Source organism: Nymphalis io, chromosome 13 (assembly GCF_905147045.1).
Source record: "Nymphalis io chromosome 13, ilAglIoxx1.1, whole genome shotgun sequence".
Lineage (NCBI taxonomy): Eukaryota > Metazoa > Arthropoda > Insecta > Lepidoptera > Nymphalidae > Nymphalis > Nymphalis io.
The window spans coordinates 2,951,995-2,977,185 of NC_065900.1; the positions used below are offsets into that span (position 1 = coordinate 2,951,995).

Below are 25,191 nucleotides of genomic sequence, written 5' to 3' on the forward strand. Positions count from 1 at the left end.
CTGAACTTACTGCGAAACAATGTTCACAGATATTCATGCCACAATATAAGAGTTTCAGTAAATAACTATTGAAACTAGTGAGCTGATAAATATACTTGTCCATTATTTTTATATTACTTGTTTAAAATGGTTGAAGTGAGTAAATTCATGATAGATTCATCCCATATACGTTATAGTTCATGTAGTGAGTTACTTCATCCATGGACAAATAGTTGTTTTGAAGCTTTTTTAAGTATGTTACAAAATTGTTTAAAAGGGAGTGTATTATTTTGGTTAGCTGTCCATGGATTTTCCACTGTAAGTTTTTTTGTATATTTTATTTGTAACGAATTATAATTATTTAAAATTATCACCAAAATTGTTTTCTTCGTCTACTAAAAAAACTAATCACAATCCTTATTTGCGGGAGACCTATAGTTTATTATTTTATAAATTATCTTAAACCCGTTTAAATTGTCTACACGATGATTTAATTCGCCGCAAAACACGAGCTAAATTATTATAAGTAAGATAAATTGTTCAATCATACTTGCTCGGATTTGAAACCGCAGTTTTGAAATTTCCCCAAAAAAATATCATTCGTTTCATTATAAGATAATCTTAAATAGTCGTATTATCAGAAATACATTTAATTTCTAGGATAAACAATCAATTATTCCATTTATATACACTGCAGGATAAGGAAAGTAGCAAGCAAAGGTATTTTTTTTTGTATAACAACTATTTCCTATGTAAATTAAATTCAATTCTTTAGAAAATATAACGCAGTATTTATAATAATGCAAAATTATACACTTTTTCCAGAAATACGTATTTAAATTTTTGTTTTCAAATATAGATTAAAATAGAAAAGACCAGTATAAATAAGCAAAGTATTTAAGTTAAAATATAAAATTATAAAAAAGTATTTCACTTTACCAAAATTTTTAGGTAATAACTTTGTCGAAAAACACTACTTTTTACCGAAGATTATGAAGTCTTAGATATATAGATTATATTTCTTTTAATTTTTTATATACATCTGACAAACATTGTCTCATTGGTCTCTTATTGCTTTTAATGAACGAATCTTGTAATTTATGGTTAATATTTGACGTTTGACAACCCTTACAGAGTGTCAGTTCTGTCACTTAATTTGACATATATAATTATTTTGAAATATAAAATTTAATACGCAGATTTTGCAGTTTTATGTGGTTTCATAGTACAAAGTACAGATAACCCTTGGGGATTCCAGTCAGAAAACCATCGTCATTTTAAAAAATATTGGCTTATGATACATTACATGGTGAAGTGGCAGTGTCATCTTCCTCGTTTATTCGCCAGTTCACAACTTTGAATTGGCCGACTTTTCACTTTTCAGTTCAGTCAGTCGGTGATTGTGTTTGTTGCCTGGCGATCGTTAACATTGAGTAGCTACAATCGAAAAATATCTAAAAATATTGGTGTTGTTTAAGTGGAATCTTAAATACAGTTATAAATAACGTATTTTAGGGAAAACCATTCATGAACTTTAATTTTATTTGACTGTGGAAAAGTGTTTGTAAATAGCGAAAATGGTTGAAGCCAGTAAATTATGGTTCGATAAAGCTTGTAGCGCTTGTGAGTGCCATACATTAATTCACCCTTGGACATATAGATGTTCTGATGCTACGACTACTATGTTATATAGTTGTATAAAAGGAAGTTATAAGTTTTATGCTATGGTTTATATTGTAAGTAATTAACTAGGTATCATTCTCTAAATATTTCACAGTACCATCAATCAAACCAATATATTTTTAATATATTTTTTGGAACTTTAAATCTTAACACAGTACAATTAACACAAATTATCTATGATTAAAGGCAAAGAAAAGGTTATCTTATCTGTAATATTGATAATACCTTTTTTAGTATTATTTTTGACATTTTTTATTAAGTATTAGTCATAACAAAAAAGTCTAAATCATAGACAACTTTATCAGAATGATTTAGAGTAAACATCATCAATATATTTGTTAGAAGCTATGATATAAATACTCATATATAAACATGAAAGCATAGTATGTAAATGTATTAAATTAATATATTCGGACATATTTATTCCATAAACTGTACTGTACGTAACCTTGAATAAGTTGAATAATTTAAATATAAATGCTATTGAATTTATATTTTTAAATAACAAGCACATTCTCTTACAGATACAAATATTGATGAGGGGTAAAAAATTAAGTAAAAAAGATATAATTGAACAATTTAAGTTATATTTAAAATCTGGAATCTTCGGTCTAACTGTTGGAAGCTCGTTTGTTACATTGAATTGTATATTTAGGTAAGGAACTCTGTCTATATATATGGGAAAATCAAAAGTTCTTACATTATAATGGTATATATCCCCAAACATATGATATTTTTACATTTTAATATATAACTTTTTCTTTTGTCACAGACAAGGTAATAGACAGAGTAGATAACAAAATTTTATTAAAGATAAATTTAAAAAAAAATGTTTGCTAATAGGTAAAAAAATATAATATGTTATACTATAAATAATGTTCATATTTAAATACATAGTGTTAGTCTCCTGTGACAAATGAAATGAAATCAAACTATACTTTATTCAGGTAGGCTTACAAGCACTTTTAAATCATCATTTTACAAGATTAAATTAACATGTCTTAAAATGCCAATGTCTATGGGCAGTGGTGACCACTTACCATCGTGGCCCATACATTCACTCCCCTACCTATTCTATAAAAAAAAAAAAGAATATTAAACTATGATATAATTATTATAATGATGAATTCATTGTACATACAAGAAAAAAAAAGCTTGCTTATATTATTATGAGCAAGTATTTTTATATTTTATATAATGTGTGATTTTTTTTAAATAAGTACTCTAGGTTGGAAACTTTGTTTTGAATGTTGACACTTTTTTATTATTATTTTATTTGTGGTTCTTATTATCCTGTAATTTCAAAGTAATACTGTACATTTGATATTATCTGTCTTAAATATAAATAATAATTTTGCTATCAAAACCTAATTACATTAAAATATTAATAGTTTACCTCATTATATTATAATTTGTATGCTTATAACTCTTATATAACATATTATTCTCATAATAACCTATATAAAGTTAAATATATACTAATCGAAGACGACATTTTTATTGTGATGGCATTCTAAAAAAACTACTAGAAGGGTTATGAGTATGAATGTTGATGGATATAGGGCACGGGGGAGGCGGAAGAAGGTATGGATGGATTGCGTAAGAAAGGATGTGTGTATGAAAGGGGTGAGTACTGAGATGACGAGTGACAGAGAGAAGTGGAAGGAAAATACAAGTTGTGCTGACTTCAAATGGTGGGATAAGGGCAGGAAGAAGAAGAGGTTTTCTAAAAAAACGACAAATGTTTAGTAGTATATCATCATATTCAGCCCACATTAATCCACTGCTGGACATAGGCCTCCTCACAGGCGCGCCAATTCTCCCGATCCTGTGCTAGTCGCATCCATTGAGCACCCTCCATTTTCCTAAAATCGTCTGATCATCGGGCGGGTGGTCTGCGCACTGGTCTTTTGCTTCTCTAAGCCACCACTCCTTGACGACTTTAGTCCACCTTCCGTCTTCTCGTCTGGCCAAGTGTCCAGCCAGTAGTATATACATATAATTTATATCAAAAGATGCAGTGCATTTCAGAGAATTCTATATCATATAAGACGAGCACTCACTCAGTTTTACTCTTAAAATTTAGAACATTAATGTGACAAGTGTGAATTTCTTGTTCTTGTATATGTTTTATACCAAGTAGAGAGCTAGTAGTATGCTTGTGGATGTGAGTAGGAGAAAGAAAAACAAATGGATCGATATTGTAGTGGAATCATTAAGGATATGACTAAAGATAGAGATTAATGAAAGATATACTGCATTATCCACAAATGGGTTGAGGGCGTAACAATTTTCATTCCGGATAAATAATAATAGAAAAAAAGTGGAAGATGAAACAAAAATATGATTTTTAGCATTGGCAATTTTATGTTTTTGAGTTCATTATTTATTTGGGTGCTTATAGGTTCTTCAAATTTATTCCATTATATTATATCCATTAGATTTATTTTGTGTGCTGAAGATACCATCATGTGTATAGTGACTTAAAATATTTAATGATGTGACAAATACAAAAAGTTTAAAAATTCGACAAAATTTCATCCACTTATATCTTCAATTTTTTTTAATTAACATACATATTGTAAAAATTGGATGAGTGTGACTATTGAATTTAGTATCAGTTATTTTCAGAATGTACATTGTGAGCCTGTGATAACTTTAAATATAAATTAAATATTTTGAGTATAAAATTTGAGTATAAAATACCGAGATGGCCTAGTGGTGAGAAGGCGTGAATTTTAACCGGTGATCGTAGGTTCAAAACCGGGCAGGCACCGCTCAATTTTCATGTGCTTAATTTGTGATTATAATTCATTTCGTGTTTAATGGTGAAGGAAAACATCGTGAGGAGTGAGTGAAATTATACACATGCAGGTTGCATGTGTATAATTTCACTAAAATTCTGCTACATGTTTATTGCACCAACCCTGACTCACAATAGATTTATATGTGTTAAGAAGAGGCTTATCAAGTATGTTATTAATGCTATAGTATAATTTAAATTAGCGTTTTTAAATTTAATTAGCATTTTTAATAGCATTAAAATTTTAATTAACATTTTCCTTGTTTTTATTATTGTATATTTTAATAACACATCCGAATAATTTATTTATAATTGTAGAGTTATGTATATAACAAGATATTTTTGTATAAAGTTATTCCTTTTAATTAAGTCTCTGTGTATATATTATTACTAGTTTCCGAAAGCGGCTTTGCCCGCACGTGAGGGGGGATGGGGGACGTAATTGTTCGTTTAATCGTAGATTAAGCATAAAGCTTGTTTTAGGAGTGGGGACGACAATAGCCTTGAGATATTGTGGTCAGAAACGAACCTGCGACTTTTTCATCGCCAGGTTGCCCATTATCCATTACGCTATTGATGCTTATATTAATTAGGATATTTTTTACTATTATACAATTTAACTTATCTTATTTTGTAACTTTTTTTAGTAAAATATTTTTATTTTTTATATAGAATAGGAAGGCGGACGAGCATATGGGCCACCTGATGGTAAGTGGTCACCAACGCCCTTAGACATTGGCATTGTAAGAAATGTTAACTATCGCTTACATCAACAATGCGCCACCAACCTTGGGAACTAAGATGTTATGTCCCTTGTGCCTGTAATTACACTGGCTCACTCACCCTTCAAACTGGAACACAACAATACCAAGTACTGCTGTTTTGCGGTAGGATATCTGATGAGTGGGTGGTACCTACCTAGACGAGCTTGCACAAAGCTCTACCACCAGTAAAATGAGTTTGAATTATTAAAATTTTTTTTTTTCAGAAAATTATTCTTTAGCCAGTTTTCATACTATGCTACAGTGTTATTACCGTGCACCATTAGCGGGTTGGCTGTGTACTTTGAACCGCCTTATAGAAGAGTACTGGTTGTCAATTTATTTGTAAACTTGGTAAGTATTTTAAAATACAAATAAATACTTAAAAACACTAATAAACTTGTGTTGAATAATATACCTTCTTAATTAATGTTTTTGCAGTTTTTATAAATTTATGAATCGGCATATTTCAAAATATCTGAGAAATTTTAATATGGAAAGGTATGCCTTGCCGGTTTCCCTAGAAAAGATTTATTAATTTTGCGCTCGGAATCTTGGCGTATAAAACGATTTTCACTTACCTACTTAAATACGAAAAGAATCAAACGTTAAAAGGATGGAAATACCTATCTACTTACTAGTTAAGAAATAATTGCTATCACGCCCTCAACCCGCGCCGAGTTATATTCATGTTCATAAAAACGACCTAATGTATTATTTTAGAACAAATTTGAATACCATAAAAAAGTTTATAGTGAGTCAACCTTAAAAGAGAAACGTATGCTATCGCGGACTTTTTTAAAGAACTTTATACGAGAACCAATTTCGTCGTCCATGATTGATGCGTAACTTTAACCGTTTAAGCAGCGCATGCAATGAAAGCTTTCAAAAAGTTTATACGTTTTTGCAACATTTTTCATTAATGCTGCACTCCTATTGGACGTAGCTTAATGTTATATAGTCTTTAACCTTCCTCGGTGAATGGGCTATCTAACACTTAAATAATTATTGAATTCTAGTAGTAGAAGTTCCTTAGCGTGTTCAACCAAACAAACTCTTCAGCTTTATAATATTACTATAGATATAAATAGGCAAAGGCGATAAAGTTCATTTATAAAAATAATAATAATAATGTAAATAAGATTAAAAAACAATTATTCGAAACATTCCAAATTTAAATGTCTTTATAAAAATTTCAATAAAAATTTTGTTCGAATTTCGAACATTGAGCGAACACTAGATTCACTGTACCTAGTGTTACATACATAATATTGTTGTAATTATATTGCGTAGCTTTAATTTAAAACCATAGATAAGAAATTGAGCCCAATGTGTATGTGAGTCAAAATTATCTGTTGATATTATAATGTGAATTTCAATAAAGTTAAAAATTATATTATTTAGATGTCATTATTAAGATATTCATTGCAGGTATTTGAATATTGGTTACGGACATTAGAAGCAAAGGGATGGTGGCGCCGTTCAGCTGGACGTGAAACTCTAATATTCATGTTCGGTAGTTCTATCTTCTTCTATCTTATGCGATTAGAAAGAGAGAATACGAAACGTACACCTCTGTTTTGGTAATTATTTTTTTTTGTTCGTTTTTGTAACCACTAAATGAATATTTTAATGACTTATTTTAATGACTTAATTAAAAGATAATTCAAGATACTATAAAGAAATATATTTTTATGTTAATTAAAAAATGATAAAGGAATTTGAACACACCTTTTTTTAAATGTTGATCTAGATATAAAATAAAATATTACACTTATTTATGTAACTATAAACAGTACATTTGCAAATTATTGATTAAAAGTAAAAAGTAGCACACTAAACGATTGTTCGGCGAAATCCTCTCCTTTTGAGGGGAAGGTTAGAAGCTTGTTCCACCACGCTGCTCCAATACGGGTTGTATTGTAAAATAGATATCAGATTTTCATCCATGCAGGTTTCCTTACGATTTTTACTTTCACACATGCAATGCAAGAAAGCACGAGATGAATTTATAAACCCACGAAATTCGAATGGTGCGTGCTCGACTGAACCCGCAAACCTCGGCTATGATTCACCTGTTCTAGCCAATCTTGGTTTTTATTTATTATATTATTTAACCATTTTAATAGTTTTAAATAAAAGTAAGTTTCTGTTTCGCTGCATATATGTTGTATATATTATGTACAAACTACACAAACGATTTTTGTTCTTTCACTAAGGATTTGCTATTATATAATGAAGGGAATCAAATAAAAAGTGCCATTTTGTGATGAAATAAACTATTATTATAATATTGTGTCAGTTCGTTTAAAAAAAAACTAAATTTATTTTAGGTTTTTCACTCCCCCACGAGTCTCTAAGGAAGTTGGTGAACCTGTTAAGGGTATCGAGGGAAGGAGCCCGGCCTGTCCTCACAGAGGACCCTGTTTGAATTACATCTTTAAGGTAAATATCAAATTATATATACATTTTATATTGTCGTATTCTATTAAACGTATTTAACTTCTTTGAGGAGTTCAAGGAAAAATAATGGGAATTAAATTCAAAACCCAATGAACTGCTTTTTATTATATGTGTTTAATTTATTAGAATATGAGATTTTTATACTAAACGAGTACAATGGTCTTTACCATGAGGCAAGAAGGGGGGGGGGGGAAGTCGAGGATGACTTTATATTATGTAACTGAGTAATTTATTTCTCAGATATTATTATATATTTGTGTAGTTGTATGTAGTTTATTATATATTTAGTATCTCCTTTTTATATGTAAATGCACTTACCTATTCTCTTACCGCTGCCGTGTGGTGACGGCGACGAATATCACCACCCCATCTCATCCCGTGGGGGGCGTAGAAGTCGACCCGAGGGAATATACACCAGAGAACGGGCAGCAGCGTCTCTCTGAGTACTATGACTAACTTACTGCGATCGCCAACCCGTCTGCCAAGCGTGGCGATTATGGCATATCCCCTCATGATTCGCGCAACTAAACCACGGCCCCTAGTCCCCGGCAGCCCTGCTATTCCTAGCCTTGGTAACAGCTGTGGTAACGGCGGGGCAGGGGGTGCTAAGAATCCCCGGCAGATTTCGTGTTACCAACACCGACGACCTCTGGCCCTGGCAACATATAACACGCGTACACTGCGGACCGACGAGAAGATCATCGAACTGGAGGAAGAATTGAGCAGGTTACACTGGGATATCGTCGGATTATCCGAAGTCCGAAGACAGGGGGAGGATACGATGATCTTGAAATCCGGTAACCTTCTCTATTTCCGAGAGGGCGATCAACTGTCTCAAGGTGGTGTCGGGTTCATAGTCCACAAGTACCTCGTTAACAACGTTGTGAAAATCGAGAGTGTGTCGGCTAGGGTGGCGTACCTTATACTCAGAATCACCAAGCGGTATTCTTTGAAGGTCATACAGGTATACGCGCCGACTTCGACACACTCCGACGATGAGGTTGAGGTCATGTATGAGGATTTATCTAAAGCCATACATACCAACAAGACTCATTTCACTGTTGTAATGGGGGACTTCAACGCGAAGCTGGGCAAACGATTCGGTGATGAGTTAAAGGTGGGATCTCATGGAATTGGAGACCGCAACACTCGGGGCCAGATGTTGGCCGACTTTATGGAGAAGGAGGGACTCTTGATGAATGATGAACTCCTTTTTCAAGAAGCCAGGTCAGCGTAAATGGACCTGGGTGAGCCCTGATGGGAAAACCAAGAATGAGATAGACTTCATCTTGTCGACGAGAAGACAAATATTTAATGACGTCTCCGTGATCAATGCTGTCAAAACTGGGAGCGATCACAGACTCGTAAGAGGCTCGTTAAATATCAATGTTAAACTCCAGAGGTCCCGACTGATGAAGTCTACGCTCCGACCATCACCTCTTCAAATCCGAAATCCCGAAGCCTTTCAGCTCGAACTCCAAAACCGATTCGATTGCCTAGCAGACTGCGAGGAAGTGGACACATACAACGACAGGCTTGTGGAAACTGTCCGTACGGCTGGGTCTAAGACCTTCAAGACCAGCCGTACAAAAGGAACCAAAAAGATCTCTGCCTCTACCCTACGGCTTATGGAGGAAAGACGGAAAATGATTCTGACGTCCCCAGCTGATGCTGCCGGCTATCGGCTGATCAACAGACGGATTTCAAAGTCTCTAACTCGCGACACTCGCCAATTTAATACAATGCGCATTAAAGAGGCCATCGAGCGGAACAAAGGCTCTAAAGTGTTCGCCAGAGATCTGTCTGTTGGTCAGAGTCAACTGACAAGGCTGAAAACTGAGGATGGCAGAATAGTCACGTCAAGATCTGAGCTGTTGGAAGAGGTTGAGAAGTTCTACGGTCAGCTGTACACGACAGCTCAATCACCTGTCAGTAGTCATGCTGCAGATCCCAGAGCAAGACTAACCCGACACTACACTGAAGATTTTCAGGACGTCAGTCTTTTCGAGATTAGAATGGCTCTCGGACAACTCAAAAACAACAAGGCACCTGGTGATGATGGTATTACAGCCGAGCTTCTGAAGGCGGGTGGTACACCGATCCTCAGGGCTCTTCAGAGGCTTTTTAACTCCGTCATTGCCAAAGGTCAAACGCCAAAAGCATGGCACAGAAGTGTGGTGGTACTTTTCTTTAAGAAGGGTGATAAAACCCTTCTGAAGAATTACAGGCCCATCTCACTGCTGAGTCATGTTTACAAGTTGTTTTCGAGAGTCATTACGAATCGTCTCGAGCAAAGGCTTGACGACTTCCAGCCACCCGAACAAGCCGGATTCCGGAAAGGCTTTAGCACCATAGACCACATACATACGCTGCGGCAAGTTATACAGAAGACTGAGGAGTATAACCAGCCACTTTGCTTAGCGTTTGTGGACTATGAGAAAGCCTTTGATTCGATCGAAACCTGGGCCGTGCTGAATTCTCTTCAAAGGTGCCAAATTGATTATCGGTATATCAGGGTGTTAAAGTGCTTGTACGAGAACGCCACCATGTCGATCCGACTCCAGGATCAGAACTCAAAACCTATCCAACTGCAGAGAGGTGTAAGACAGGGAGACGTGATATCTCCGAAACTGTTTACCGCTGCATTGGAAGATGTTTTCAAGCTTCTGGACTGGAACGGACTTGGCATCAATATTAACGGCGAGTACATCACTCATCTTCGATTTGCCGATGACATTGTAATTATGGCTGAGACCTTGGAAGACCTCGGCACTATGCTCGATGAACTCAGCACCATCACCATCCATGTTGCACCCACTCAAGTCAAGGTTGGAAATTCTGCACTCGAAGTTGTAGACAACTATGTCTATCTAGGTCAGACCATCCAACTAGGTAGGTCCAACTTCGAGAAAGAGGTCAATCGTCGAATTCAACTCGGCTGGGCAGCGTTCGGGAAGCTACACGATATCTTCTCATCCCAAATACCGCAGTGTCTCAAGTCGAAAGTCTTCGACCAGTGTGTGTTGCCAGTGATGACTTATGGATCAGAGACGTGGTCGCTCACAATGGGCCTCATAAGAAGGCTCAAGGTCACTCAAAGGGCAATGGAGAGGGCTATGCTCGGAGTTTCTCTGCGAGATCGAATCAGAAATGATGAAATCCGCAGGCGAACCAAAGTAACCGACATAGCCCGAAGAATTGCTAAATTGAAGTGGCAGTGGGCGGGGCACATTGCTCGCAGAACCGACGGCCGCTGGGGCAGAAAGGTTCTCGAGTGGCGACCACGAACCGGAAGACGCAGCGTGGGCAGGCCCCCTACAAGGTGGACCGACGACTTAGAACGAGTCGCGGGAAGCCGTTGGATGCGGGCAGCGCAAGATCGGCCAACGTGGAAATCCTTGGGGGAGGCCTTTGTCCAGCAGTGGACGTCTTTCGGCTGGTGATGATTCTCTTACAAAAATTCTTTCACCAAAGGTTGTCTGTAAGAGATCGCTATAAGCGATAAGACCGCCTTTGCGCACCATTTTTTATTTTTCTTTTTCTTTGATTGTTTCCTACTTCTCTCATATGTTGTGCAACAAGTGTTAAATAAATAAATATTTATTCATTATCACTTTTTGTATATGTTTGCATGTGTCTGTTTGTTTTTTTTTTGTTGTTATGCCTTGTCTATTGTTTATATGTCTTGTTAAAAATCATCGTTATCACCAATAGATTGATTTTAATAATATTTGAAGTCGTCATCTCCAGCATATAGGATTTTCATTCTGAACTTATTGTTAGGATAAAAATGTGAGTTCTTAAAGTGTTTATGTCAAGTCCACGATTAAAACATAAATTGTCACAGGGTTTTGAATAAAATATATTTAGATAGAGACGAGCCGGTTGGCGTAGTTGGTGGATGCTTGCCTTTCACGTCGAAGGTTGTGGGTTCGATTCCCACCCAGGACAGATATTTGTATGAACATGTCTGTTTGTCCTGAGTCTGGGTGTAATTATCTATATAAGTATGTATTTAGAAAAGAAAAATAGTATATGTAGTATATCAGTTGTCTGGTTTCTATAGTACAAGCTCTGTACAAGCTTGATTTGGGATCAGATGGCCGTGTGTGAAAAATGTCCCAGGATATTATTATATTATTATATAACCTTTGATTTGTCTAATATAATTGTAATATGGGTAAACCACTGGACTCACTTTTTGATGGTAATCGCACAGCTTAAACTATAAGACATATATTTAAAATTCTGCAGTAGAATTTTGTTTCCTATATCTCGTGATTAGAACGTTGCTAGCAATATACAAATAATAGATATTTTATTCGGTCGTGGAACAGGATTCTATCTACATTATATACACTCATGTATTATGTAAATTTTGTTTTATAATACTTCGCAATATTTAAATCCTTGAGATAAAAATGTCTAAAATACAAAGATTTCAATCCAATCTTCAGTCAAAATAATCATATTCGTGTCAAATAAGTTAAAATGCGATGAATCATTGTATCGATGCTTGCTTCGTATTGTATAATATTATTAAAATATATAAGGTTATCTATATATATACTGTTGTTAACATAAGGATAACTGTTCGTCACATACCATTTGTTAGGGATAAAGAAGTAATTGGAATAAGAAAAATATGCCTATAAGGATAAATATTATTTTCGTAATTCAATGTTATTTTATGGACTTCCCGTTCCCGATGACGTTATTGTGTTACATCAAATGTTTTTTCTAGATACGTCATATTATTAAAGTTACGTTGTAATTATTTTTATGAATAAAATTTGAGAAATCCATAGAACTCGTGAATCTTAGACGAAAAATTTGGTTTCAACCGGACAACCACTCTAAATTTAATGTGTTTAATTTTTGTTTATAATTATAATCAATCTCGATATTGACGTTGAATGAAAACATCGTGAGGCAACCCGCATGTGTCGGGTGAAATTCCGCCAGTGAAATAAACTCCAAAATCTCTTCTCAAACAAAACAACAGTAGCATATTTATAGCCTATTAAAATTACACTACAAATAAATGTAAAGATTAAACATTTGTACAAAATGAATGAAATTATATAAACATTAAGAGAGAGATGGTTCTTCCTGACTGGTCCAAAAAGCCAGTCTGGGTACGGGCCTCGAGATTGCCCCCTTCACCCCGGTAAGTCATACTCAATGACCCAGTGGCTGTTGAAACATTAATTGTATTAATCAGAAATAGTGTTACAATTAATTCACCAGGGGGCAGCACAGTTGTTCGGCGTCGGTTGCCTCATGACAGCTCTAAGAACGATCATACCTCGGCTCCTGACGCCAACGAAGGCTTTGAAATCGTTGAAACTGTCGCACCTGAAGCTCGGACTGTTCTTCGGTGGATACATCGGAATTTATAGGGTAAGCATTTTCTTGATTAATTGTTGGAATACTATAAAAAAACCCTATTATTTAAGCGACTCGAACGTATATATTTTAGATTATGTTTTAAATATGAGTCAATTCTAAATGATTTCCGTTTTCATTTTTTCATTACAGATTTCGAGGGTAATTATTTGAATCAAGTAACGTTAATTATTTATTTATTGTTCACAATCGTACTTGGGTCTATTTGATAATTGCTAATTTCGATTATTATATTTATTTATATATGAACTTTTTTATTTATTTTTTCCAGTTTGACTATATTAGGTATAATTAAAATAATTACATTGGAAATTGTAATGCAATTAAAATGTTATTCTGTTGTCAGTTTTGTTGTTGTAGAAAATTATATAAAGCGTAAAAAATAATAATTATAAGGTCATATAATATTTCGACATATCTATTCCGTTGTATATTATATGTTGTCATTGTATGTCGTGTTTAGCTGGTTATATGCCTGCTATGCCGAGCGAACGGCCGAGATAGCGCGCTATACGCTCTGACCGCGGGATTCTTCGCGGGCGCGGCCTTCAGAGCGTCTCCTTCAACACCAATTTCGCTGGCACCGATAACATCTACCTTACAGGTAAATGTTTACTTTCATGTACAAGACTTTTTATTATTATAATAATAATAATTTTATGTCCGCTAATTCGGACTCAATACTCCAGATATCTTGAATTAAAATTTAGTTTTAATTCAATTAATTTAACAAGCAGTATTAGAGAGCTTGACTTATAAGTACGTGCGTCATTTATTTTTAATTGTTTAAATCCACTGTTAAAAATAAATGCATTTGAACTTTATATCACAAATCGAGTCGAAATAAATGATTTTATTATTATTATTATAATCCGATAGGACGACAATCCGACACGACCGGAAAGAATTCGGGCTCAGGATCAACGGTTTTACGTGCTATCCGATGATCTGCTATAGATGCTTATAAGTTCGCCAATAGACTCCTTTCTTTGTCGCACTTCCAAAAAATGGAAATCCTTACCAGCTCACGTGTTCCCCTTCTCTTATTACCCGGGTTCCTTCAAACGAGGCGTGAAGAGGCATCTTGCGGGCCGGCAAGGCGAAGGCGGCTAGTCCAGAACGTTTTTCCCGTCTGTACTGGCCGTCGTCGCGTTTGGACTCTACTACCACTTACCATCAGGTGGAGTAGAGTCATTTGCCCTTCCGGCGAATATAAAAAAAATATATAAAAAAATAGACTAACGAGGCAGTCGATAATGAAATAAATTTTACTTTATATTTGAAATTCGTGTATTGGATATTTATGGTTATTTTTTAGATTCTCTTCTCATGGGCGTACCAAAGAGGCGCTATACCGGAACACTGGCCGCTCGTTGAGATACTGTACTGCCTGTGTCAGGGACTCTTGTTCCACGCGAGGGTGATGCACGAAGACGTCTGCCCCAAGTACATCATTAATTTGATGCACACAGTCACCAGTAATAGGTTAGTATTGTTTCGTATTTATCAGCGATTGGCGCTAAGGTTTGTTAATCGTTTTTTTGTTATTAGTTGAAGGATAATTAGGAATGCTTTCGAATTTATAAGCTTCTAAATTAAGCGGAATACCACTTATAACGAAATATCCTAAACTATCTTATTTCTATCTAATGTTTAAAAATAGTTTCTCATGTTTGAAACGTAAACTTCTAAACAAAATTCGATTCTATCTGTGCAATGGTATAAGCGTCATTGAGTAACAGCCACATTATTCCTATAAAAAGCCGAGATGGCCCAGTGGTTAGAACGCGTGAATCTTAACTGATGATCATGGGATCAAACCCGGGCAAGCACCACTGAATTTGTGTTTATAATTCATCTCGTGCTTGACGGTGACGGAAAACATCGTGCGGAAACCTGCATGTGTCAAATTCCACTGATATTCTGTCACATGTGTATTCCATCAACCCGCATTGGGGCAGCGTGGTGGAATAAGCTCCAAACCTTCTCCTCAAAAAGAGGAGAGGAGGCCTTAGCCCAGCTGTGGGACATTCACAGGCGGTTACTGTATTCCTATATATAAGACGTAAGGGCATAATTAGAAATTCAACTTCGAATGATTTATGTGTTACAGGAAATTTTCTTCAACGCTAATATATTACATGACGTCATTTTTGCTTAACTATTTCTTTTTATAAATATTGTTTACATTTGTCAGATGAAGATAATTTATCGCTATATTTACAAGTGGTATAATACTTGATATTGTTGTGTTCCGGTTTGAAGGGTGAGTGAGCCAGTGTAATTACGGGCACAAGGGACATAAAATCTTATTTATTTATTTATTTATTTAGTGTACAGGAAACAAACAGTGAAATAATTACAATAAAATAAAAAATATAAAACAATTCATAAACCAAAACAGTTTCCATTTATAAATTAATCATAAGTAATTACAAAACAAGACATTTTTTATATTTAATAGGTGCATGAAATTATATAATTCATTTATATAATTTAATTTAATATAAATTTAATTTTTAAATCAAGAAAACATAATTTAATAATAAATAATCAATTTATAATTAATTAATTAAAAATGCATGAGTAAATTAAGGCTCTTGAGAGTATAATATTTCTTTTACTTGCAGTTTGAATTTTTTAAGGGAGAGATGAAATATATCACATTCAATAAATGTTTTATTGTACTGTTTAGATGATCTATTAATAAATGCATTTGCTGCATATTTAGTCTTTGTCAATGGAAAATCAAAAATAGATTTATTGCGACTACCAGGGCGAGGACACTTGATATTTATTTTAGAAAGGAGATAAGGGGAATCAAATATGTTGTGGATCAATTTATATAAAAACACCATATCACGTTCAAGTCGTCTCTGTTCAGTTGTCGGTATCTTTTCTATTTGATTCAAATTATTTATAGACGAAAATTTTAAATATTTTAAAAACTTTTCCTGAATATTTTCGATGAATTCTATATATTTACTATACCGTGGATTCCAGACAGTGCAAGCGTATTCTAGAATAGGTCTCACAAATGATTTATATAAAAGAGCAAAAGTTGAAACACGCTTAAACTCTCTGGAAATCCTCAGCACAAATCCTAGCATACGAAACGCTTTAGAAGTTATGGAATTTATGTGTTCATCGAAAAGAAGTTTAGAATCGAGTGTTATTCCAAGATCTTTGACCACTGATACACGTTTTATATCATCTTCCTTAAATCGGTAGTTGTAAATGATCACTTTTCTTTTTCTGGTATATGTTATACAATTACATTTCTTTATATTCAAAAACAGCGAATTGGTAGTACAATAATCGCTAAGTAAGTTCAAATCTTTTTGCAGACTAATACAATCATCAACACTCTTAATAATTTTATAAGTTTTTGTATCATCAGCATATAATAGAAATTTAAAAGATGCAAATACCGAAACAACATCATTTATATATATATTAAAAAACAGTGGTCCAAGATGTGAGCCTTGAGGGACTCCAGATGGAACTGGTAGAAAAGATGAGCAATATCCTTTCACAGTAACGGCTTGACTTCTATTCAATAAATATGACTTGATCCATCTAAGGAGGTCACCATGTACACCGATGAACTCCATTTTTGCTATTAAGATAGAATGAGAGATTTTGTCAAACGCTTTGGAGTAATCGGTGTACACAACGTCCACCTGATATCCTTTGTCCATTGCAGTCAAAACATAGTCAGTGAATTCACACAAATTAGTTTCAGTTGATTTCTTGTTAATAAATCCATACTGCTGGTCAATAATTATGGGACGTATGCTTGGAAAGATTTTGTCATAAATTATACGTTCAAAAAGTTTTGGAATTGAACTTAATTTCGAAATAGGACGATAATTTTTGATATCATGTCTATCTCCATTTTTAAAAATAGGCACAACATAAGACTGTTTCCAAATTGAAGGCATAGTACATGTATGAAGGGAAATACAAAACAATAAATGTAAAGGAATAGATATAGTCATATAGCATTTACTTAGAAAAAGAGGTGGTATACCGTCGGGTCCGCTACCTTTTTTAATATTTAAGGTTTTCAAATACTTACGAACATCAGCAAGTGAAATATCAACAGATGTCAAATTAATTGTATTAGCATATCCACTATTATTTTGACTGTTACAGGAAAAATTGTTAAGATGTGTACTATGTTCAAAGGATGTATAGAAATATTCATTAAATAGATTGCTTATTTGCTGACCGTCACTTGTTGAGATATCGTTATAATATAGCCGCTCAGGTATGTCATTTGTATTCTGTTTGGTCTTGACAAATGTCCAAAAACACTTAGAGTTTCTCAAAATATTATTTTCCGCAAAATCAAGATAGTTATCGTAGCATGTCTTTTCAACCCTTTTTTGTCTATCACGAAGTAATTTAAAAGTACTGTAATCACTGTAATTATCATACATTTTCCATTTTTTGTGATATTTTAGTTTTTCTTTAATAATTTTAATAAGTGCAGGAGAATACCACGCTGGATACTTATTAAGATCAACAACCACTTTAGAAGGAATATTCTTTGTAATTATATCATTGATTATGTAATAGAATTTCTCAACGGATGTGTCAATATCATAGTAATCAGAAATAACCGACCAATCAATGTTAGCCAATAATTCATTAATTAATTTATAGTCAGCTTTATGAAAAAGTTTAACAATACGAGGAGGGCTAAGAAAGCTACTAATGTTAATATCTATTAACATAATATCCAACGTGGGATGGTGTAAATCTTCCTTTACTAAAGGTGTTTCACAGCGCATAACCCTACAATTTGAGTTACTGAAGACAAGGTCTAATTGGCGATTATTGATGTTTGAGACTAAGTTATATTGGGAAAAGTTATTTAAGGACATGAAGGAAGACATTGCATTGACCATTGAGTTTCCAATATTCTCACAGAGCTCAGCGGATGTAGACGAAGGAGACCAAATAGCACTGGGAACATTAAAATCACCAACTATTAAAAATATATCTTTCGGATTCAATATCACTAATTCAGAGATACGTTCATAAAAGTTCAACTGATCTTGAAATTGTGAACCCGACTGAGGAAAATAACAACAAAAAAATCTACAATTAACGGGCTTACCTTTTGTCCTTAAAGCTACGCATAATGAAAAAACGTCACAGGAAACAATATCGTTTGACGGCAAAAAGACAGGGTCTTTGACAACGAGTCCGTTACGCACCGCAATCAGGACACCGCCTCCCATTTTATCGTTACGTTCATTGTAGTTACGATCACATCTATAGACCGAGTAGCGACTATCAAAAATTTCTGAATCAAAAATTCCAGGTAATAACCACGTTTCAGTTAGACAAATTATGTCATGTTCACAATTTAATATATTCGAAAAAAACTCAGAAGTTTTTGTTCTAAGACCTCGCACGTTTTGGTACAAAATCGCTATTTTGGATACCATTGCGAAATAAGTAATTTATAAATCATATAAGACTTAAGAATTATACTAAATACATTTAAACTGACCATTTCATCTAAATTAATTATAATAATTCTCCTTTCTAAAATTATACAAATAGAATAAACCTTAAACAGATTTAGCAGTTTCATCTCTCTCTCAAAGCCTAATAAAATTACAATCAAATAGAAAAGCCAACATAATTTTAGTAAATTTATAAAGAAGCCACCAAACGTACTTATATATAATATGTTGGATAAATTAATTGCGCGTATTACAATTTTTTTAAATCACATTCGTTAAGTATATGAATAACTGGGCTAGTGTCAGTTTTTCTAGCCATAATAGAACAGTTTTTTACCCAAATATACGTATATTTTTTATCGCGAGCTATTTCTTTTGTTTTACGAAGAAGCGCCTTATTAGCACTTGTTAGATGATCGTTAAAGTAAACACGTTTAGTATTTCCCACGTAGCCAAGGTCGCAAGCCCTGATATTCTTCTTTGCTCGTAATCTAGCAAGGAAATCATCCTTCTTCCATCTAGACAAAAATCGAATAATTACGGGTCTTGGTTTTTTAGAATCATTGTTTTTAGGGGCCACGCGGGTTATAAAATCGATGTCCGAATGACTGTAAGCTGAGTGATCCACCAGTTCCGATAACTTATTCATTGTTGTATAACTTATTCATTGTTGTATAACTTATTCATTGTTGTATAACTTATTCATTGTTGTATAACTTATTCATTGTTGTTAGTTCCCAAGGTTGGTGGCGCATTGGCTATAAGCGATGGTTGACATTTCTCACAATGCCAATGTCTAAGGGCGTTTGGTGACCACTTACCATCAGGTGGCCCATATGCTCGTCCACCTTCCTATTCTATAAAAAAAAAATAATAATACGTAAAGTTTTATATCTAAGTGATCTTCCGTTTGTTCTAATTATTATTACACACTAGATATTATAAAACAAACTCCCCCACGACGTCTGTTGTCTGTATGTCCGAATGTAATAAACTCAAAAACTATTGAACGAATTTTCTTAAGGTTTTTATAGACGGATTGATTAATGAAGTAAGTTTTGGTGTATAATTCATTATGGTTTTGCGATAATACGTTGAATTATGACGTTGAATGTTGATGACGTCGGAAAAAATGATACCAACTGGGATCTTTACTGATGTGTGTGTGTGCCACGTAAACAAATAGTATATAATACATATTGTATTATAATATAAACCAATTTTGTTTAACTCTACTATTCGTACCAAGTTGTTGGAACAAGCCAGTAATGTATAAAGCGAAAGATTTCGTTTATAGCTTGAATGATGTGATCTCATAATCGGTAAGTCTGATTTGAAAAATAATTTTGCGTTAGATTTATTGAGAAAGGTTTTTATAATATTGGTTCTATAGGTCGAAATTTCCAGAACGAAAACGTTGAAACCAAAAACGTACCGTGCTTTCTTTTGCGACACCAGCGCCGTGCACATCATTAATCCTTCGAGCTGTTTCTGCAGCACTGGTGCCACGGTAGAACTCGTACTCGTAAATATACCGATATTTTATGTTTTCTATTGTGTGTTGATAAGCGATGCCAAAGAAAAAATAATGAGGAAAAAACAAATGAATGACTGTTTTCAAAACTCAAATGTACCAGCTAAATGAATTCTTAAATTTGAATTTGGAATTCTTAACCGAAGAGGAGATATTTCAGATCAAAGTGGTCAGTACGACAAAACGCTAATTTCATATGTAAGGACCTGATATTATATAAATCAATTTTACGATCAACGTGGCGAGCAGTAACGTTTAATCAAAGTGACAGTTATAAAATATTATTGCAAATTGTTCGAACAATCGCATTACTATATCATACTATATCATACTATCAATTTAGTGTCTTTACTATACGGAGGCAGAAAACCAACTCATCCTAGTAATTCATACCCAAAGAGGATTGGAGTAAAGGTCTACCCAAAATAAAGACAGTCTATACTTATCTTCGGACCTTAGAATGTTATATGTTCTTCAAAACATATAAAAAAGTAAAATACCCCGTAACAAGAAAGCTCTTCACATAATTGGGGATTCCAAACGATGATGAAATAAACTTATATTATTATATTATTTTTATATTAAACATATAGGAATAAGGCCAACTAATGATAAAATAATGGGAACTTTGGCAAATGTTTTATTTATACGAAATGTGATCTCTATTATTGCCTAGAGGTTAGAACGCGTGAATCTTAACCGATGACCGTGGGTTCAAAACCGGGCAAGCACCACTGAATTTTCATGTGCTTAATTTGTGTTTATAATTCATCTCGAGCTTGACGGTGAAGGAAAACATCGTGAGGAAACTTGCATGTGTCCGATTTCATTGAAATTCTGCCACGTGTGTATTCCACTAACGCGCATTGGAGCAGCGTGGTGGAATAAGCTCCAAACCTTCTCCTCAAAAACAAAAGGGAGTGGAGGCCTTAGCCCAGCTGTGGGACATTAACAGGCTGTTACTGTACTGTACTGTACTGTGATCTCTATCAGGAATTAAGATGGAAATACCGCGATATAATATTGTCTTGATTCAGAAATCGTGATAATATTCTCGTCAACAAATTGACTTATTACGAAAGACTATCCTCAATCTAACTTAAAACACTTTACTTACTCGATACACTTTGGATATAACATCCTTATACTGATCAATTATGTTTAGTTGTATGTGTATATATCAGTAGCGGATTTAAATATTTTTCAAGTATAGGCTATACTTCAGATTGAGATTTTGTCCCTTTATTTAGATTCCACAAAAAATAGCTTATATAGCTCGTAAGTACATTAAAAAGGATATACGAAAAATCATTGATAAGCTCTTAAGACTTTGGTTACACGGTCTCAGTTGTAACGAACATAATTTAAAAAAATTGGTCCCTAAATTAGCCGCTCTGCAAATCTACCGTCCTAGGCTCAAGCCTCAATTGTAAATCCATCACTTGTATATTCGTTTTTCTAAAATAACAAAATAATTAAGGACTTTTCTTAGACTATTATATTGTGTGACATTTCGAGTTTTTGTTACTTGTGTTGTTTCGTTCCGTTGTTTGTGAATATCAAATGGTAATCATTATATACGATTATATATTATGTATTTATGTGTTATATATATTTTTTTCTAATTTACTCATCGTCGTGTAGCCGTGGGAGTTTCTAACGTGACGTAACCCACGGCTCCTCTCACATACACTCGAGAACAACTATGTCACAAATATGTATTATTGTAATTATAACGGTGCGCTAATTGAAGATTTTCTCCTTCAGAGCTGATGAAGTCCAAGCTGCGTTTATACAAAAGATAAGAGCCGCCGGTGGGTATGAATGAAGTCGATAGTTAAATAATCACATTTGATTACAATTAAGTTTAAATAAAATTAAAAAAATTATATCAAAAATTGTGACTCCGCTGAATGCAAGCGAAATGTGTTTATATCTATAATTTATTCCAATCACAAGAGGACTAAAGAGAAATAAAACAATTTTGACGTCGAATTGACGCGACATCTTTTGTCGAAATCTAGAATAATCTATGATATTCACTATGGATTCCCAAGAAAAGGGTGTTTCAAATTATTAGTAAATGGCGTGGAATATGTTAACCTAAGGGTTGTTTATCTTTTCTCTTTCTTCGATTGAAATAGAGTATATGTATACATGTATAAGTATCGCTACTGTGAACGCAAACGGTCGTAAGTAAAAATAAATTTCAGACTTTAAAATCTGAACTTTCCGAAATAAGGTGAGTAATGCAATGAAATAAATTCCAATTTCAAAGTTAAATGAGTAATAAAAATGCAATTATTGTGATTTGAAAACGCTACGATACATGTACCTTATATGCACTTAGTTACAATGGAAAAAATCTATTAATATTTCATATAAAAATACGAAAAAACAACAGATATTTATGCGCTATTGTAAAAGTACACAAATGCGACAAACGACTTTTTGCTCTAACAGTGACGTTTTCAAAGGTCAATACACTGGTCTTACAAGGACTGTAAAAACGAAGTTTTTATTATTTGTACGTATGTCGCTTCAAAGAGCATCGTTTTTGGCGATAAGATCATAAATACTGACTTATGAGCTATGTTTTTAGTACGATGAAGCAATCGTAACGTCATCTGTTATCTGTTAAAGATCTATTTAAAAGGTAATTGTATCGTGTCTAAAAAACAAATGTGCAAAACTTGAGTGACAGGATGATACATTAAAGGGTTGCCAGTTCAATTTTAGCTGAGTCGCATTTTTTGATATAATTCTTTAGGGGTTTGTAAATCACATATTATATCTTCCGTGTGTGGATTAATATATTTACGACCTCACTTATAAATGTTGTGTCTTCTTCTTTCGAATGTCAAATCAATGATGGTAGAAAGAGATAAATCAGTGTTTAACTGAACAGTCGTTAAGCAACTTTTATAAGTAAGGCCGGTATTAATAATATGTATAAAATAATATATTGTTGTTCTTGTATTATTTAGGTGCTACATTTGATTTGTATGATTGATTTTTTTTTTTGTAAAAAATTAAATTGTTAATAATATATATATTTAGAAAATACAATTGTATACATGGTTGGTGACATGGCAATAAAGTTAAGTTGTCAATAATATAACATAAATCTTCTTGAACGACATGCTTTTGTCTAAACGGCCATTTTAAAACTGCTGTCACCAATACCAAGTCACGTCACGAATAAACCTAAGTAGTCAAGAAAAAGTAACTTAAGTTATTATAATTTTTGTACAGATGAAATTGAAAGATACAAATAATCTGCTTGAAATAAAATTTTGTATTTAATCACACGAGAAATAAAATTGTAATTTTTTATCTAGACCTTCAGTCAACATAGATATACTGCCTAATCTATTAACAACCGATTATTACATTATATTGTTTCCTATATAAAATTTAATACCATTCGAAAAATATTAAAGCTATCGGTTGACTTAGTACTTACTTAATTATAACAATTAACATATAAGGCATTTATATTTGATTTTAGATCATTTGAAATTGGCAACACTACAAGTTTAATTATTAATATTGTGTTGCTGTTGGTTAAACAATTAACCCTATTAAGTTACACCGTAGTTGGATAAATTAGACTCATCGAAGCAGCAGTGATTTATTATCTTTTAACTTATGACATTCTTATCGTATTGATAGAAGCCTTTGTAATGATTGCAATAATTTTCAATAGGGAATTTAATCCTTAAGTAGAAGACCATAGAGTTGTATATTGATATGAATTTTTGTCAGCGTTTGTGTCGTTTGTAATAATAGTTACAGAAGCCTTTGTAATAATTGCAATAATTTTCAATAGGGAATTTAATCCTTAAGTAGAAGACCATAGAGTTGTATATTGACATGAATTTTTGTCAGCGTTTGTGTCGTTTGTAATAATAGTAACAGCTATTATAGAGGAAAATAGTATTTTAGTACAGATTTTAACCCTAGAAAAATAACCTTATTATATAGTAAAGTATAGATACCATACGTCGCTTCGACGTGTGCACTGATTGAAGGCATCCATTTTATCTCGAATGGTGTATATTAGGCAATTTTTATGCATTATATTGGTTTGTCTATGTTATCATTATGTAAATAAAATAAAAATATGGTAGGAATTTTATATACTTAGAGTAAAACAGAATCACAAAAACATACTAGAAGCATAAAAACAAAAAAAAAAAAAGAACACAAAATTTGAGATCTTTTTCTAATGTGTATAATTTAAAGTTGTGTGTCATATAATCATCGTTTTTCTTATGATTTCTGTATGTAATTAATAATAAAAAAAATCAAAATTAATCAGCTTCAACCTTAAAGGCAATGAGAACAAGCCCTAAACTAATGTTTACCATATATAAGATTTTTACACTTATAACATGATTTAATCATCCTTCTGATTTTTCAAGAACAAAATGAGCAGTATTTCCTCTTTCTTGGCAAAGCAATATCATGTTCTTATAACTTATAACGCGTACATTGTCTTATTTTCTATTTCTCTGTTGGGTTTGTCTACCACTTCTTCGCTTGTTTCATGTAATAAGTCGGTATATTCGCTTAACCCTAACCTACTTTGTGACGTCATCATGTTGTTTTAACCAACTAAGCCTAAAAAAGAATTATGTAAAAGTTAAATAAATATAATAATATAATCGGAAAAATATGTCAAAAACATTAATAACATCGACGACCACTAATAGTATGTATCCTGCGAGCTCTTGGGTACTACGGAGTCGGTTGAAAAAATGGCTGCTTTGTCGCGAAACGAGATCGAGTAAAATCGTTTTTACAAATTGACACACGTCGATTCGACGTAGGTTATCTTTCTAGGGTTAAATTAATGGATTTGTCATAATGTCCTTGTTTTGGTCTTGGTATATTGGGTTTTAGTTAAATGTTGCTTGAAAATTTAACTTTAAATGTTTTTATACACGTAGATTATATAGTTAGATATATATCACACAAGATATAGCACAAAGTAGTGTAAAGGGATTTTGGTGAATGTGAACCATGAGAACAAAAGTACAAATAAAAATTTTGTGTCGTGTTTTACAATAA

The 25,191-nt window shown here is 33.4% G+C and overlaps 1 protein-coding gene across 2 annotated transcripts; it reads left to right on the top strand.

Moving 5' to 3' along the window:
* The first annotated feature begins 122 nt into the window (after positions 1–122).
* LOC126772837 (transmembrane protein 135-like) lies at positions 123–24,365 on the top strand. 2 transcript variants are annotated; one of them, XM_050493438.1, is made up of 9 exons: positions 123–297; positions 2,187–2,317; positions 5,454–5,580; positions 6,658–6,809; positions 7,560–7,671; positions 12,940–13,092; positions 13,562–13,702; positions 14,417–14,583; positions 21,883–24,365. In XM_050493438.1, the coding sequence occupies exons 1-9, from the start codon at positions 127–129 to the stop codon at positions 21,941–21,943; spliced, it is 1,215 nt and encodes a 404-aa protein (XP_050349395.1). In that variant the 5' UTR covers positions 123–126; the 3' UTR covers positions 21,944–24,365. The 2 variants fall into 2 exon arrangements, with proteins under 2 accessions (XP_050349395.1, XP_050349396.1); XM_050493439.1 differs by lacking the exon at positions 123–297 and adding an exon at positions 1,141–1,715.
* The last annotated feature ends 826 nt before the right edge of the window (positions 24,366–25,191 follow it).